The sequence below is a fragment of the Leishmania mexicana genome, chromosome 30 (assembly GCF_000234665.1).
Source record: "Leishmania mexicana MHOM/GT/2001/U1103 complete genome, chromosome 30".
NCBI classification, from domain to species: domain Eukaryota; phylum Euglenozoa; class Kinetoplastea; order Trypanosomatida; family Trypanosomatidae; genus Leishmania; species Leishmania mexicana.
Window position 1 is genome coordinate 1158682 of NC_018334.1, and position 17890 is coordinate 1176571.

At 56.5% G+C, this 17890-nt stretch overlaps 2 protein-coding genes across 2 annotated transcripts; both read right to left on the reverse strand.

Annotated features, from left to right (window-relative positions):
• Nucleotides 1–6612: 6612 nt before the first annotated feature.
• Nucleotides 6613–7224, reverse strand: LMXM_30_2410 (hypothetical protein, unknown function; the record flags this gene model as incomplete). Its single annotated transcript, XM_003877712.1, has 1 exon — nt 6613–7224. The coding sequence occupies one exon, from the start codon at nt 7222–7224 to the stop codon at nt 6613–6615; it is 612 nt and encodes a 203-aa protein (XP_003877761.1).
• A 4222-nt stretch (nt 7225–11446) lies between these two features.
• On the reverse strand, nt 11447–12130 carry LMXM_30_2420 (hypothetical protein, unknown function; the record flags this gene model as incomplete). Its single annotated transcript, XM_003877713.1, has 1 exon — nt 11447–12130. The coding sequence occupies one exon, from the start codon at nt 12128–12130 to the stop codon at nt 11447–11449; it is 684 nt and encodes a 227-aa protein (XP_003877762.1).
• Between the last annotated feature and the right edge of the window lie 5760 nt (nt 12131–17890).

A 17890-nucleotide genomic window follows, 5' to 3' on the forward strand; every position in this document is an offset into this window, starting at 1 on the left:
GCACACTGACGTCGCACCCACACGGGGGAGAGACACCGTCACCGGTGTGGCGCGGAGCACAAAAGAGTGCACGGCGACGTCGCGCTGCGGATGCAGACACGACGCGGCATTGCTTCCCGTGATGACGACGATGCTGCACATACACGCGTTGGCGTGAACGAATGTTTTCTTCTCTCACCTTATATATATGCATGTATATATGTATACATACAGAGCTGGGGGAGCTTACGGCTCCCCTTTCCTCGACTCCTTTCCCGTTTTGCCAGAGCTAGGTGGACCCTTCCTCCACACACACACACGCAGAGGGAGAGAGACACAACTCAACGCGCGGCCAGCACAACGCAGGCAGAAGAATATGACAGAGCACACAGGCAGAGGAGGCGCGAGGGAGGAGAGGCCCTTTAAGCCGCACATACGCGCACACGTGCCTCTTTGCAACGGCGCAAAGAAAGGAGAAAATAAAAGCGGCGAGCAGCCACAGAGGGGAGATTCAAGTCCGTCGGCTTGCACGTGCAGATGTACGCTCAAACAGTTAGAGGGAACAATGCAGCGACTGCTGACGGCAGCACCATCCCTGCTCACGGCGCAGCCGTTCTCTCACTATCCACCCCTTCCACGCGCGCGGAAATACCAAAATCGAATTATGCTCAAAAAGCGTATAGCCTGCCCTTGTCCGAGGCTTGGCACACAGTCGCTCCTGAACACTCAAACATGCACGCACATTTTACGCCGTCGACCGTGGCGGCCTTTAAGATGCGCACAAAACTTTAACGGGCAGCGACGACAGCACAAGTCGCCAAAGGCGCACGCCAAGAGAGAGAGATACATGCACGCGCACGTTCAGCACCACACCGGCAGCAGCAGGCTGTACCTTTCTTCTGCCCTGCTCCTTTGAATGAGTGCGTACCTTTACGTAGCCGTCTGCCATTCGAAAGAAGGGAAGCACTCCCCGCCGTTTGCGCGGTGAGCCGATACACCCAGGACAAGGGGAGGGAGGCGCGGGAAGCGCGCATGCACCACACACAAGGAGAGCAACAGCCCCGAAAGGACGAAGCCAAGCTAACTGGTAACAGAAGAGGGACGGGTGATGTGGCGGTGGGATCGGCATGGCGGTATGCGCGCTGGAAAAGTTCACAGAGAGAGAGAGGGCGCGATGAAGGGAATAGGTCGGTGGGGGTCAACCACATGCGTAAACAGAGGAGAAGGAAAGCAATCAAAAAAACAAAGAAAAACGTGGGAGGCAGTGGGAGGGAGCGCATGAATGGAAAAAAAGAAAAAAAAACATCGAAAGACGTCAAGACATCAAGAGACCAGTCACGAAACGGGAAAACACAAAAAAAACGAGAAGAAAAGGGAGAGGGAGTAGGGAAGGGGTGGGGGGGGGGAGGGGGACATCCTCACTGGAGAGAAGAGAAGTAGCGACAACCACAGCCAACTAAACAAGGGAGGCGAGGGCGAGGGGGGGGGGAGGCACACAACAGCTAGAGAAAAAAAAACATGTACCTGCAGATATTTATAACCGTTAACGGCGACACCACCGAAGGTGGAAGAGTAGTAGAAGTGGGGAGGGAGGGGGGAGGGGAGGGGAAGGGCGTGGCAAGCGATAGAGAAGAGACATAGCAAGAAAGGGAGGACATGGTCTCTTTTCCCTGTATGCGCCGCCAACGTGTACGTTCTCCCACTCTCTGCTCTCAGCGCGTGGATCTGCTCGCTTTCCTCGCTTAAATGGAAGTATCCATGCGAGCAACAATCAGAGAAGGAGAGAGAGAGCGGGCGGGTAGTAGTAGTGGTGGTGTGGGGTGGCGGGGAAGTGAGAGAGGGCTCGGAACGACGAGAGGAGGAGGGGACGAAACAATGAACACAGAACACACGCACACACACACACAGACGAAAAACAAAGAAAAAACGAACACATTAAAAAAAGAAAGACAAGCGTTTTTTTGCGTTGGTACAGGTACTCCAACATTGGCCAGGTGACCGTGTGTGTTCGTGGCCACGTACTACGTTGCTTCCCGACTTGTGCGGACTGGTGTGCAGGCTCCCTTCAGAGCCATCGCATGCGAAGGCCTCCAACGCGAGAGATTCGCGCCTCGTTTTTACTGTGTGTCTTGCCGCCTTTTTCGTTGTGCACGGCCTGCCGTTGAGGACAGTGGGAAAGGGGACGAGAACGTCGTCGAGAAGCAAAGTCCACGCACGGCGGCAACAAGCCCAAACCGAAAACAAAAGAGGACGTAATTGAAGTTCTCTTCCCCTTTCGAAGGAGAACAACGTCCAACCCGAAGAATGGAAGGCACAGACACACGCGCAGACACGGACACGTCGCCTCGATGTGCCCTCATGAGGAAGGGGGCTGTATCGGCGAGCTTCACAGCACAAGGGGGCGATACAAGAACATCGGTGGCCGAACATCACACTTTTTCCTTTAAAGCTTTCTGCTCGCTGTTTCTGTTTCCTTTTGAGTCTGGCTTTACGAGTTTATTTGCGTTCGAGAAGAAGGTTATCTGGGTGATCGCGTGCATGGGATGGAGAACAAGCCTGCGCGCCTAAGCTGTGGCTCACATCAGAGACACTACACCGTTACCAGCTGTCCCTTTACGTTCTGGCTTCATCGCGTAGATGGCAGGAGCCACACAGCTGCTGCAGGCTTGTTGGTATCGTCGTCACTTGCACCCGATTCTCTTGTTCATGAGGCCAGACGCCGCGATCCCATTATGCACTCCTTTTCTTTCGGTCGCTGTGAGGTGCAACCCATTTTCACCCAACGGCTTCTTTCGTTTGGGGGTATCCGCTGAGGCCCCCTCACATCAACAACGAAGCCAATCCTTTCCGTTTTTCTTGTAAATTTTGGTCACATGGATGAGCTTGCAGCATTCAACTCGGTTCCAGCATCATGTTGAGGGTCTGTGCGCTTCCCCACACCGCACCAGCGGAGATTTATCGCGCTTATTTTCGTTTTTTTTTTCGCGAATGGTTGCCAAGAGGTGTCCCACATGCATGCACACCCAAGTGCCCGCCCCCCACGCACACACAGATCGAGGGAGAGACAGAAGGAGCAGGAAAACGAAAACAGACAAAAACGTCGACACCAACGTAATTGAGGCATACTGCTGCACCCCCTGCAGTGCAGAGCGCATGTGCAAAGTCGCCGCCGTTATGCCGTCGTTGTGAGCCCGCCACCCCCCCCACCGCCAAACAACGTCTAAAGGAGAAACGGAGGGCGATAGTGGACACACTGATGTTGAGTGGGTAATGCGTAACCCATTTTCTTTTTTTTGCGTTCACAACAGAAACGGCTGTGAAAAATTGAGGAAATACACGGCACATCCTCCAAAACATGAAGGAAGTGCCTCTTGACGGAGCGCGTTCGTGACGCAACCACGCAGCTGCCCCACCCCTCCCCTCGTGTGCAACAATGTTCCCGCGTCTGTCTAAGGTAGGAAAACACAGCGAATAAGAGAAGAAGGCCGAAAAAAAAAGAAAAGCAATCATGACAGAGAAAGACACGTGAACGAACAACCAAAGGTGAAGAAGGGAGTGCCACGGAAAGCGGCTGCCGCCAGAGCGCAGAAGTCCAGACCAAGGATGGAGAAGGGAGGAAACAACAACAAAAAACAAAACGTACAGCGAGGAGAAACCAAAAAAAAGTCATCGCCGCTCGCTCTGCCCCTGCCCATCCCCCTCAATCACTCGGATGCACGCAACACGGCACGGACAGTCATACTCTCTGCAAGCGGAACGACACTGGTGCTTTTCCACCGTGATGTGTGCAGTGGCGTCATGCAGTGATGGAAATCCAGGTACGGCTGGCTGCAAGAAAGCATCCGTGGTGTCGGCGAAGAGCAGGGAGAGGCCCAGGTCCACATCCGTGATGACTCTCTTCACATGCCTTACACAGTGCTCGCTTCGTGTGTACGCACACACGACGCGGATGAACAGAGAAAAGAAAACGAAGACGCAACGTAGAAGGCGGTGCGCGCAAGAGGACTGGGAGGTGCCGGACAGGAGGGAGAGAGGGAGCCGTGACGGAGCAAAGTGCTTCAACAGTCCGGACAGCAGACACAAAAAGCCGCGCACGCAGAGAAAAGAAGGGCGAAACGAAAATAAAGCCAGCAACAAAAAACGGAGGAAGAGGAAGGGTGGAGCGACGTGGGAGGGGAGGGGAGGGGGCAATGAAAAACAGCAATCACTTGCAGACAGATCACAACGAAAGGTGCGACATGGAGAGCGCTTCTATCCTGGGCAACACGCACGAGAGAGAGAGTGAGTGAGTACACAAAAGGAATGCTCTAGGGGGGGGGGCAAAACAAAAACAAAATACAAGCACGTACTTTGCAGAGCAGACGCGTTGCAGGGGGAAGGGGGAGAGCCGTATCGCCTCAACTCGTACGTGTTCACGCGACGCAGGACGTTGTGGTTGTCCATCTTTCTACTGGATGTCTGAAATGGGATGTAGAGCGAGTTAAACAAACTAAAAAAAAACAAAAGGCAGGCGGGACGGCCACTCACGCAGTGGGGGAGTGGAGGAGAGGAGAAGAGGGGGGAGGCGGATACGAGCGGTACCAAAAAGACATCGCTGGGTATAGAAATGCGATAGCAGAGGCGTAAAGCGGGGAGGAGGAGGGGTGAAGGAGGAGGGGCAGGCGACAGCGACTCGTTCATGTGTATGGAAGGGAGTTCGCCGCATTGCCGTCGATGGAAAACAACGGTATCCAAGAGAGAGGAAGAGAGAGGAACGTTAGCGCGCGAGACGGAGAGGAAGGGAAGGCAACGACACATGGGAAGAGACACACGAGAAGGCATCGCGCTGTAAAAGGACACCAAACCGAAGTTGTTGAAGGGGGGGGGGACTGATGAGCGTATAACGGAGCCGGAAAACAAGCGAGCACAGAAGACAAAAGGAGAAACCCACAAAGGGCCGATTAAAGTACCTGGGTGCTTGTGGAAGTCTGCACGGTGGGCGGCGCAGGGCACGACGCAGCACGCGCACCATGCGCTGAGGGAGAGGAAAAAAAAAACGTATCAGGACTACAAGAGATCGAAGCTAGTACTACATACGGAAGCTAGAAAAAGTGAAAGGCGGTGCGAGAGCAACGAGACAACGACAAGTCACAGAATGAACGATGGAGTGCTGCTGAGAGGTGCGAGAAGGCAGTGGGCAACGGAGTGACGGTGATGGGTGTTTCATGAAGGTGCGCACAGATGAGGCATGCAAAGAAGCACTACTCAACAGTACAATACACCACACCGGAGAGAAAAAGGATACTTTGGCGTTTCGCTGCCTCCCTCTCCTCCCACGCAGTGGGGCACGGATGTCCTCGCTCATCGTGTCCACATGTCTGTCGCTAAGCAAACCCGTCGCTCATGCATAACAGTATCAAAGCACGGACGCCCGCAGACGTGTCAGGTAAGACAAAGGAATACTACTACATATGCGTCACCCGGAAAACACTCCTTACTTTCATCATCAGAGAGAGAGAGAGACAACACCCCTAAACAAAGGACAATCCGTCGCGCATCCCAAGAGAACAACAAGAAAACACTCTGCAGAGTCCAATTAGCGCGCAGAGCATGCGCGGTGCAGTCCGAGACGTGTGGCGCACGAGGCCGGAAGGCACGCGCAGAAGATTCAAAACAAAAGAAGAAAGTGGAAGGGGGGTCTGCCACCTACCGATTAACCTACGAAATCGAGTAACATCACAGAGGATGATGAGCATATATACGTATATATATATATATGAATATATGCTTAACAAACGACATGTTGAGCGACAAAGTGCACCGACGTGAGCTGCGGAAAGAAATAGAAGGAGAGAGACTTGGCATGATGGTCTCCGACGTCCTTGACTGCGTGCGGAGTAACATGGAAGCAATGCGGGAGGAGGAGGAGAAGAGGAGGAGGGGGAGGAGAGAAGAGGATCGCACTTATGTGTGTGGGGGGGGGTGGGTGGGGGGCGGTTTCAGTGGCTAAAGCACCAAAAGGAATAGCGGGAAACGAGAACAGCGAAAAAAAAGGGTGGGCGGAACAAAAGAAAAAGAAAGACGACGACGACGACGTGCCAGGCAGTGACGAAGAAAGGCGAGGAGAGCTGTCGCTTGCTCAGGAAGTTGTGCAAGAGGGGGCTCTGCACCATTAGCGTATATATATATATATGACTATGCATGGTCTCTCTGATGGCGAAAAAAGGAAGCAAGTTATGGACGCGGAGAGCGCAGAAGCGGACCGTTGGCGACCACCTCCCTCTGCAGCATGAAGTTCGTGTGGCAGAGCGTTGGCAAAGGGTAGAACGATGACAGTCTTGGCACTGTAACAGCCACAAGAGAGAGCGAAACAAGGTCCAAAAACAGCGATGCAGGAGAGGGAACACGCGTAGACAAGGTCCATGAAAGCACTGCGCAAACATACTGAGGCGATATATGGAAGGACAGGCCCAGCAAGCACAGAGCGCGACCAAGAGGAGAACACAACAAAAAAAGATGTTGCACATTAAAAAAAAGAACAGCTGACATCGCAAGGAAGACACACGCACACGCACACGCACACGTGCGCAAAGGAAAAAGCAAACGACTTAGGCATTGGGCTTTCTTTAGCAGTTTTATCCGTTTTGGTGCGGCTTAGGCGTATAGGTCATCAAAAGCGGCAGCCACCTTCAGCATAGCGTCATCCATTGCGGCGGTGCGATGCACCTTCTTCTGCACCCACCGCTCGAAGACGCACTCCGCATCTCGCGGCAGAGCCACCGGAGCTGCCTTAGTGCTGCTCGGATGTGGCATGACGCGATCCTCTGCCATGCGAAGCCAGTGGAGCGAGGTGGTGCTGACACTGCAGCCAGCTGGTATGGTGGATGTGCTTGCAGAGATGCCCAGAGTGGACATCTCGCCTAAGCGCATGTGGGAGCTCAACAACGAGTTCGTCTCGCACATGTCGTTGGCAGAGTCCATGCGCTTTGCCCCACCGCTGAAGCTGGGCTGCGTCGGCGGAAGTGGGCGTCCCAGTTGACGCGGCGGTGACGCGTGGCGGATAGCATGACGACTACGGTGCGTGTCCGCCAGAGAGTGAAAAGACGTGAGCGGAGCCGAAATGGGCTTCTTCGGAGCGGGCAGCTCCGCGACGTCACCGCTGCTAGCAGGAGTCACATCACCTGCGTTGGGGGAGCAGAAGAGGAAGTGAACCTCATGCGGCGCGCAGGTCCTCGTCAGCGAGGCCGGTGCGTCACGATCGCTCATCGCGGCGACGAAACAGGAAAAACGAGAGACAATCGTGATAAAGTTCGACCGAAGGACGCGACTGTGGACGCCAAGAAACACAGCTAGACCGTCCCAGGCGTATTCTCTGTTCTGTTGCTGCTCGACACGGTAACCGGCGGCTGGGTCGCAGCCGAGCTTGAGCTTGAGTAGTACGCTCCAAAAAGATTCGCGGTGGTGGTGATGAGGAGACAGCTGACTAGGAGTCAATGCGGGAGTGAGAGCCGTGGGGACAACAGCGCCCGGGCGAGGGAGCAACTCGATGCGGAGGGAGGAGAGCTGAGTGGGACCCACGCAGGTCACAAATGTCCAAAATGGGAGAGAGCGGATGAGCACGGTGAGCAGTGAAACCGCATACGAATGCCGATGAGCTGATACCCTCCCCTTCCACCGCCACACGAACAGCAACGAGAAAAGGGTCCGTAGTCGAGGCGCGATGCCACAGCCAGTGCACCGAGGCAGCCACACCAAAACAAAGGCGTGACGAAGCGCTAATACAAAAAAACGGGCACACACACAAACCAACACACCAACACCACAACGCAGAAGATGGAACACGATGCAAAGTCCAGTGAACCCTCCCAGAAGAGGTGCACTGTCTCGGTTCCGCACGGGGTCACACGCACGTGCACTGCAAACCGCAAACTACGACGAGCACAAAAACGAAATATGCACGAAACTGCAAAAAGCTGTCGCACGGAAACACACGCACACAACGCAGAAACAGCACAGAAAGAGGGCGGAGGGGGTGGGGCGCGTGGGTGAGGGGCGTGCGCACACAGGGGTATACACACACACACACGCACACGCACAAACAGTTAGACAAGTCTTATCAATACAAGCCAGGCTGCAGACACACAACGCAAAACAAAGCGCACCCAGACAAGTGGCCTTTCAAGCCCACCGAAGAAAAAAGCTCAGAGGTACGGTGCCCAGGAGCCGGGCCACAACGGAAACCAGAAAGGGAGCAGAGCGCAGAGCTATCCAGATATGCACAAAGCGAGGTGTACGCGCGCACACGCAAAGGAGGCGGAAGCAGCAGCCGGTGCAGCGAAAGCAAGGGATTAGGAGGAGAGGGGGGAGGGTAGGGGTGGAGGTCAGCGACACAGTCTAAATGGGGCCAGTCAAGCACTGGACACCGATTCGGATGAAGTGTTTGAAATCGAGATTAACGGCGCCCCTCTCAGACGCGTTCTGGTCGGCGCAAGGACGCCGACCAGAACAGTACTTGAACGAGGCACCCAAAAAAGGAAAACAGGAGGGGGGCAGGGCGATGGAGCGCTGAGACCTGATGGGCGTTCGCTTTACGGTCGGAGGGGGTGCCTGCGCCAATCTGGAGCTCAGACAGGGTCTCTAACGACACGTGAAGGTAAGGATCACCACGGAGAAAGAAGGGAGGGGTGGGAGAAGACACTCACAAAACACACACACACATACACATACACAAAGGAAAAGGAAAGCGGCAGATGGGGTCCGTGCACAGAGCGCTCCGACGACGCCACCGACAACGACGACAGCACCAACAACTAATCAACGAAAAATGACGAAAGACAAGACACCGGCACACACGCGCACGCGAAAAAAAAAGAGCGAAGGAGTCAATTAGCTACAGAGCAAATGTGCGAAGGAAACAAAATGTGAGAAAGCGAAGGGGAGGGGAGGAGGAGGGCACAATCGTGTAGCCTCCACGGGAAGGGAGGGGAAGCGATGCGCGGTGCGGACGGCGCCAAGGTGTTCAGTGGGTGCAGAGGAGCCGTCTAGTGACTGTGTGGTACGGCGTCTGTGAGGCAACGTTCCTTTTGCCGGGCAGTTGTCGGTGGCTTTTCACGTCTGTTGCCGTTGTTGTTGTCGTTCTCCTTTTCGCCCACAAATTCGAGCTCTACCGCTGCTGTACTTCGTGCGTATCGCCCGTAAGTGAAAGTGGGGAGCACGTCCGTGGGCACACCGCGAGAACCAATACGCAAAAACGAAAAAGCTAAAGATCGACGTAATCAGCGAGAGAGAGAGAGTGGCAGCAGAGAACTGTTATTCGGGAGAGGGTGCGCAGAAAAAAAAGAAGAAACACCAACAAACGTACACGCAGAGGGACACGAGACCCAATCGCCAGTTACCCCAAGATGGGCTACCCGCAACAAACGTGTCAGTTATCGGGTTTTCCGCTGAAGGAGATGCTCGCGTGACACAGTACTGATAACGAGAGCCCTGCACAGGCGCACGCACACGCACACGCGTACACCCGTACACACCCACAAACTCCGCTCCGCGCGCACTGAAAGATAGATGGAGCACACGCACCCACTGCAAAATCTGCCGATGCTTACCAACACGAGAAGCCGAAAAAAAAAGAATCGAGAGAAACAGACAACACAAAGCGAAATGAGTCAACGAATTCGACACTCTCGTGAAGGGCGCACAACACCAACGACACGTCTAAACAGTCGCGCACACAATCGAAATCGAGAAGATACAAGAGGGAAGCGCGACGCCGCAGCCGTGACCGTCACAAGGGCCAAATAATGCAGATCGGGGAGAGAGGGACGAAGACCTGAGACCGCGTCGGATACCGCACGTGCACACTGAGAAACGAGCACCGACACGAGCCGACTCCCTGTACACAAGCAACAAAAAAATACGTCAGAAAGCCGTGCAGAAGAAAATAGACAAAAGAGGGTGGGGGAGCTGTCGGGCAAGACACAGACCCCCACACTACAAGATCAACGACAGACACGCGAGAAGGGTTGAGGCAACAACAACACCAAAGGAAACGCCTGCGCACAACACTGTCTGACTTTTCGTTGTCAATGACGTGCACGGCAGGGGAGTGAGGCAGGTGGGGTGCACCCTCACGAGGAGCACGATTTAGCGGAGGCAGCACAGCGTAACGCACCCAGCTGCCCGAGCGAAGGAGCCACACGCACACACCACGACAAGGCAGCCACGATAGGGGGGGGGGGAGAAGATAAACAACACAACGCGAAAAAAAAAAAGAAGGGGCTGATGGGCAGAGCGCCACAGAGAGAGGATCGAACAGGGCTTAGGGGGCTGAGGGGGTAGGGCGAGGCGGGGCGTGTGTGTGTGTGTGGGGGGGGGGTGGCAGTCGCGCAAAACACAGGCACAACACCGCCGTGGTGACGCAAGAGGGGTCGCAGGCTTTCGAGGCTGAACAGCAACAAAAATACTAGAAAAGAACGAGAGAGAGAGAGCGTCTGTTGCGAGTGGGTGGGGGCAGGAAGAGAGCGAGTCCACCGCGACACAACAAGTGTGAGTGCTGGCGGATGCCTGCTTGTGGGAGTCTTTGGACAGCGCCTCGTGAGAGAGGGGGGAGATATTAAGTATGGGGGAGGCCTTCGATACGCACTGTGACGGAGTCAGACCGCTGTGAGGGAGAGAGAGGAGAAAGTGGGACACTATATATAGATACCTACGGCCTACAGATACCGCTACACGTTTCTATTGTTTACTTTCACCGTGTTGGGTGCAGACGAACACGAACGTGTCCACGACGAAGCAGGCGGACGGGAACCCCCCCCCAAAAAAAAAACGTACGCGGGAGGCGCAACGAAAATGAGGAGGAGGTGGGGAAGTGGCGAGAGATTCGCAGAAGGCGAAGCGACATCGCTTGAAGCGTGGAAGCAGAGGAACGGATAAAAGTCGTCATACACGGCGTTTCCGCCGCCGATCCCCCCCTCCCCCAACGGGAGAGCAGACGTGTAGACCCCTCTGCCTCCCGGACTAGGGTGAGGTGTCGCGGGTGACACAGCCGCTTGCACTCCAACTCGCGGTAGTGTCGCCGTACCGAAGAACTGCAGGTGCGTCGAGAGCACAAGGCAAAAAACCTGTGGGGCTCACTTTTCTTTTTCGCCTTACGGCAATTCGAAAGCTGTAGAATGCGGCAGAGACGCCGTGTGCCGTTCAACAAGAACTAAGCCGCAGCCACGTCTACGGTGGATGAGGGCATGCCCCTCTCTCTAGTGATACAATACAGCGGGGTGTCGAGGCATACCAGAAACCGCTCTTGTAGCGGTTCTATCGACTGATAGCAGCGGGCAAAAACGGCCAAAGGAACACAAAAAAACGAAATGCCTGCCGAGTCGCGCAGTAACGTGGGTACGCGCAGGCGCCTATAATACCGCCGTATGGCACAGGCGGCACGGGAAAGGTGCCCTCCCCCCGCCCGCAGCAGCAGAAACAAAGAACGCGCACATCAGTCCAAGCCCGCCAAACTCTGCATCAGTGCTTGATAGCCTTTCAACACAGACGACGCCTCCGGAATCGTGGCGCGAAAGGCGTCAGCCATTTCATGTAGGTCTTGCAGAGTCATGCAGCGGATCAACCAAATCTCTACCTCGAAACTCACATAGCTGCTGACGGGACATAGCACGGATGCCTCGATGTTCTCCCGATGGCCGTCTGAACCCATATGGTGTGGCTGGGCTCGGGAAGCAGAGGCACCGGTCTCGGCCATGTTGGCAGTTACCAACGCTGCCTCGTTCCTTCGCGCCGCGCTGCCTCTGAACAACCTCATGAAAAACGACTGGGTTTGGATACCCACCAGCCCTCTCAGACAGACCGTCCGCCTGGCCAGCTCACTGCCGAAATGCTCGGGTATGCTATCCGAGTTGAATGTCGGCCATAGCTCCACTGAGTCGATGCGGTTCATGCAACGGTGGTCGAGCTTTTCGGCCTTGTGGGCCTTGCTGAGGTACAGTCGGCCGTGCGCAGTGTCGATGGTGAGGACACGGGTGTGCCAGAGGGACTGATCAATTCTGCCTTGCTTCTCAATGACAAATTGCTGCAGTGTGGGAGGTTGCGGTGAAGATGACGACACATCCCGGAAGCTGGGCGGCCTGGCGGCCTCCTTCCCGGTCCCTGGCAGAAGAGTGGGCATCGGAGAGCACTATTGCCCACGGTGAAAGAAGCCTCTGCGGTGGTGGAGCCACGGGAGCAAATTGACACGGTTGCGAGGTGAGGGAGCGCGACGGCGTGGCGGTCGGGGATGAAGGGGGAGGTCGTCGTTTGGAGGGAGAAGACACAACGTTTCGCTCACTGAGAGCAAGATAAAGCCTCACGCTCTGAGCATGAGAGCGGCATATCTCTGTATCCGCAAACTACCTCCTTGTCGAAGGCACACATAGCCAGCGAGAAAGCGGCTGCTGCGGCGGCTCCGGACCGAGTGATGAACTAAACTTTGTTGCTTCCATCCTTTTTCCCCACCTCAAGAACCATTAATCACGGACGGGAGGGGAGGGGCCACCGCCGCGCGCGGTGTCGCAGGGCCCGGTGCCCCGGACTCAGTAGGGCAGTCAACCAGCCTCTCATCCTCTGCCAATCCAAAGCCATATGTGGTGGTGATAGTGACCATCAACCACGACGTGGGGAAGTCATAGCGAGTCCTCGCTGCTGATTGTGGGCGGTCAGGTCGCGAAGGGCGCTGCGTCGGGGCGACCTGCCACAGCGAACACCTTTGCATTATCCATGTGATTGACAAAGTCTCAGCGTGGTCAGCACGTATCCCCTACGGCTCTCACACTCCCGGCCGGCGGAGAGGCTGAGCCACCGTGAGGGAATAATACCGCGTGGTGATTGGCATGATGGGAGCAGCTGTGAGGCCATCTGCGAAAGTGCGAGTAGGTAGGGTTGGGCTCACATGCCGTGCTCTCCGATGACTAAGTCGGCGCATTGTGCTTCGCCGAGTGTCTACGGTTGCTTCGCAGCACGGGATGGGCCGGCAGCATACGGGGCAGAGCTGCGTTGACCATCTGATCTCCAACACAGTGAGCACGGTGCACAGCAAGAACAAAGTGTGGACACGAGGCGCTGATCAAAAGGTCCGCTGAGCGGCTTCCGGTCTTACGCAACAAAGCAATAATGAAAAAGAAAAACTGCAGAAAGAGCGACCGGCTCACGCGTTCTCAACTTGATGGGTCTGCGGAACAAGGTGAGGGCTCTGAAGGGCGACAGGCTAAGACGACTAAAACCATCCTCATGCATGACCGCACGCGTAGCTGTGCAAAGGAGAAACCGACGAAGGCGCAACACACACACACAGACACCAAACGACGAGTGTGAGCGACTCGCCTTGCCGTGAACGCCTCAAACCGAGGGCGCTCTCACCTTCACTGCTGTGGTCATGCTACCTCTGCCACTTCACGAATGAAATCGGCTTGCCAGCATCGCAAAAAGGCCGGGAGGCGAGCACAAGTAATCCTGCTTCCTTTCGTTCCATTGTGTGGTATGTGCTGCCTAGCTTGTCCCTGCCGCCACGAACAGGTCCAAGAACCTACGCGCATACACACAGCCACAGCCCATCCGCCCTCCGTCCAGCTCCGGTGCCATCCCTCTCGCCTAGGACGAGCCGACTGCCCTCGAACAGGGGCCATGCGTCGAACGGGCTCTTCTTGCCCTCCCTCGCATGCGTGCTGCGTCTCCAGCGATGGACGGGCCTGGGCGCACTGCATGCCTGGATCCAAAGCGGGCAGCGTCCAGGGTCCTGGTCGAGGGCGGAGGCACCGGTGTCCGCCGTGCGGCTAGTGGAGGGGGCGGCCTAGGCGCATGCCGCATGGGCTCGGGGAATGAGTTGGGCAGCCGCAGGCCAGGACCCTCTGGAGACCCTGTGCTCCGCCTGCGTGTGCCATGCCGTAATACGGTGTGGAGGCCCTCCACATGGGTGCCCGGAGGACTCGATGCTGCCATTCGGGGCGCACTCGCCATGCTGCCGGCATCTGAGTCCTTCACACCTCCACGCCGGCGCGGTTGGGTTGTGCACCACGAACTGCTCACTCTTCCTCCTCTGCCTGTCCTAGGAAGGAGGAGGGACGGACAGTACAGGATAGCGCCTAGCTGGAACGGGCAGCACGGAGCTTTCAGAGAGTAGCATCTATCACATCCATCGCACCGCGACGTTGAAGAACTCCATGACAAGAAGCCCACCTGCAGGACCGGGTACATCGTGAAGGTGAAACGAGGCACCACAGCGAAAAAGGCGTCACAGAGCGTCGCAACGACCCCACAACAGCACTCAGAGGAAACACACGAAAACATTCGCCGACACTTTTGGGGTTTATTCGCTCGCGAGACGTTTCGCGTTGTTGTTGTGGACGCCGGCGTACCTCAGCGAGCCCAATAGGGACAGGCACCCACACACGCGGCCAACCATCGACGAGGCAGGAGCTGACCCTTGGGGCAGCGTGGCTCAGGATGCCGGACAGGCGCCCATGATACACGGAGTGTCTAAGGAAAAGGTAATGAAGACGCAGCCGAAATAAATAAAAAAGGGAGTTAAGAATCGGACAAGAGGAAGCGAAGCTGTGATAGGAGTTGGCTCGAGCACGGACCGGCGGAGTCGGTCGTCGTCAGCTGAGCAACCCGTGGTGCAACAAGGAGTGCTGAAGAAGAGTCCTTGTCGTCTACGGGAGGATACGCCTGCTCCAGTCGAAAAAATGGCGCGCGAGAGAGAGAGCCGAGAGAACCAGAAAAAAGGAGGAGGGGCGGCCACTAGAAACCGGTGGGTGAACGGTGCCTTCGCATCGGCACTTGTGACGGTAGGAAGATCCGTTGAGAGGCGCGGCTGCCTGTGCAAAACGCCTGCGAGGTGAGGTGTCTGCCTCGTTCAAGACATGAGAGGGGAGGAAGAGCGGAGGAGAAGGTCAGGGGTCAGGGTGACAGGCTACTGTACATGGAGCATCCGAACGCGGCGACGGAAACAGACCGGACCTCGTTCACTGCCGAGAGAGCGGACAAAAGGGCATGACTGAGAGAGAGAGGCACCTCTCCGGTGGCCTCCGCTAGGCGCAGCTTCCCAGGGGCGGCATGGAAGCTGGATCTCCGTATCTGTTTATTTCTCTAGGCAATGAAGTAAACATTCCGCGCACGTACACACACACACACAAGCCTACAACAGAAACAGCAAGCAAGCATAGAAATCGCCACACAGCAATCACCGCAGGTGTACAGGACATCCACGCACACACCACGCAAGAGACCCGTCCTAGGAGAAAACACGGCCCCACGGAAGAGGTCCCCGCCGCACTCTCCTCATCCGCCCAATACACAAACGGAAGAACGGAGAGGAGGCCCATGACAGCAAACCGAAACACAAAGAACACACACACACTAAAAGAGGAGGAGAGGGGGAGGGGGAAGGCAGGCGGTGGGAAGCAGCGGCGGCGCAAAACAATAGGAAGGACAAGCAAACAAAAAGGTGCAAAGGACTGTAACGTCAATCAGGTGTGGGTGGGATGAGGGGGGAGGGACGGGCAATACACGCCCAGAAAACGATGGCGACATTGCAGGGAGGAGGAGGAGGTGGGGGAGGGGGGTGATGGAAGACACAGAAGACGAGCGCGCTTACGGGGGGAGGGGGCAACGGCGAGTTCAGGCGGAGCGAGAAGAGGACGAGAGAAGTCACGCAAACAGCGAGAGGGAAAACGAAGACAGAGTTTAAAGAGCCGCTGGGGGACAGCAGCGGTGCATTCGACATCCGAGCAAGCGCGCTCTCATCATGGGGATGGTGATGGTGGTCTATAGAGCGAGAAATAAATTTCCTTCCCCGTCCCGTCCGAAAACAGAGCCAGTGAGAGCAGAGAAGACAACACACGCAAGTGAGGGGGTACTCGAATGGGTGCCCTTTTCGTGTTCGATGTGTCTGTGTGTGGGGGGGGGGGTGTCCGTGGCGTGAGATAGGTTCGAGCACCGAAAGGAATCGAAGGTAAAGAACGACCTCGTACTCCTGCGCTTATCCTCTCACCGTTTTTTTTCCACACACACAAGAGCGAGAGGCGCAGAGCGTGACGCGTACGCACTGTAGCGAGCCTAAGCTTCATGCGCCTTCAACAAGAGAGAGAAACCGACTGCGTTGCCCACCCATACACGCACAGGCACTAACTGTTACTGGCACAGGCACCGCATGTGTGAGAGACACGCACGCCCACGTATGGATGCAAAAGACGCCATCTGTTTCTGGTCATGGACATCCGAAGGCACCTGCGTTGCACGATGTGAGTTGAAGAGCAGACAGCCACTGCGATCACAATCCGCTATAGCTCAAAAAACGAACACCACACCAACGAAAGAGGGAGCCGATATCCTCACTCCAGTCAGCAGCCCAAATTACGCGGTCCGTCCCATCACCTCTTCAGCAGGAGGACCACGGCACAAGGAGGGCGCGTGGATGGCGGGTGAGCGGATGTGGCAGCACAACACGCCTTTCTTCCCATGTCACAAGCACAGCAGCTCCGCTGCCAACGACAGTGGTTATCATGCTCTTCACGCATTCGCGGAGACATCAACGGCACTTTGGCAGACTTGTATCCCATCACGCTACATCCGAGATGCAGCAACGAAATAACCAGCAAGCGAAAACGCCCTCAGGGCGAAGACAGCCCCAAACTCACCGAGAGCAGCCAACGTGGATGGCGGACACCAAACCCAAGTGCAAGACGGGACGCCCCAGCGCGAGGGAACGGAAGAGACCTTTTGTTGCCTAGCTTGTCCCTGCCGCCACGAATAGGTCCAAGAACCTACGCGCATACACACAGCCACAGCCCATCTGCCCTCTGTCCAGCTCCGGTGCCATCCCTCTCGCCTAGGACGAGCCGACTGCCCTCGAAGCGGAGCCATGCGTCGAATGGGCTCTTCTTGTACTCCCTCGCATGCGTGCTGCGTCTCCAGCGATGGACGGGCCTGGGCGCACTGCATGCCTGGATCCAAAGCGGGCAGCGTCCAGGGTCCTGGTCGAGGGCGGAGGCACCGGTGTCCGCCGTGCGGCTAGTGGAGGGGGCGGCCTAGGCGCATGCCGCATGGGCTCGGGGAATGAGTTGCGCAGCCGCAGGCCAGGACCCTCTGGAGACCCTGTGCTCCGCCTGCGTGCGTCATGCCGCACCCTCAGTCGCCTCAAGCAGCGCCATGCCGTAATACGGTGTGGAGGCCCTCCACATGGGTGCCCGGAGGACTCGATGCTGCCATTCGGGGCGCACTCGCCATGCTGCCGGCATCTGTGTCCCAGCAGTCCGCAGGGTGGGGTGCAGGAGGTGGCGCCTGCTCCGCGCACGTGCACGGGGGGGGGTTACTGATAGGTATAGATATCTTCACGCCTTGTTCGGATGTGAGGCGCCATGCCGACTGTGCTGGAAAGCGCGTGCGCACAAAGAGCTCACAGCCTGTCTCCCTGAAGGGGTACACAGGGGTCAGCCATAGATACACGTTGGGAGAAGCCCATACAGCATGTTTAAAATCTGCCTGATCGCATCATGGCGTCCAAGAGCAGCGTGAATGGCGGTGTGTTTCAAGGCTCAAGCGATCCGCGCACCTCGCGTAGCAGATCGTACACAACGCTGGGTGAGGCTCCCTTATAACAAAGCACAGATGTTGGTGGTGGGGGGGCACGACTACGCCAGTGCAGTGGTAGGCAGCACAGTATCTGTACTTCATGCGGCAACGACCAGTCACCCGCTGTTTCAGTGGTCCAAAGTACGGACGGGTGTTCCTGCAGAGCGGGGCGAAGAGGGTTGTCTGTCGTCTTGTGAGCTCCGCATCCATGCTCTTCCGGTGTGGAACGGCTGCCGCCAAGTACCTCTTTGCTCAGCCTCTCGCGGCGTGTAGCACTGTTGCGGGGGATGCCGGCCTGGCCTGTGGGACATGTGCGACCGGG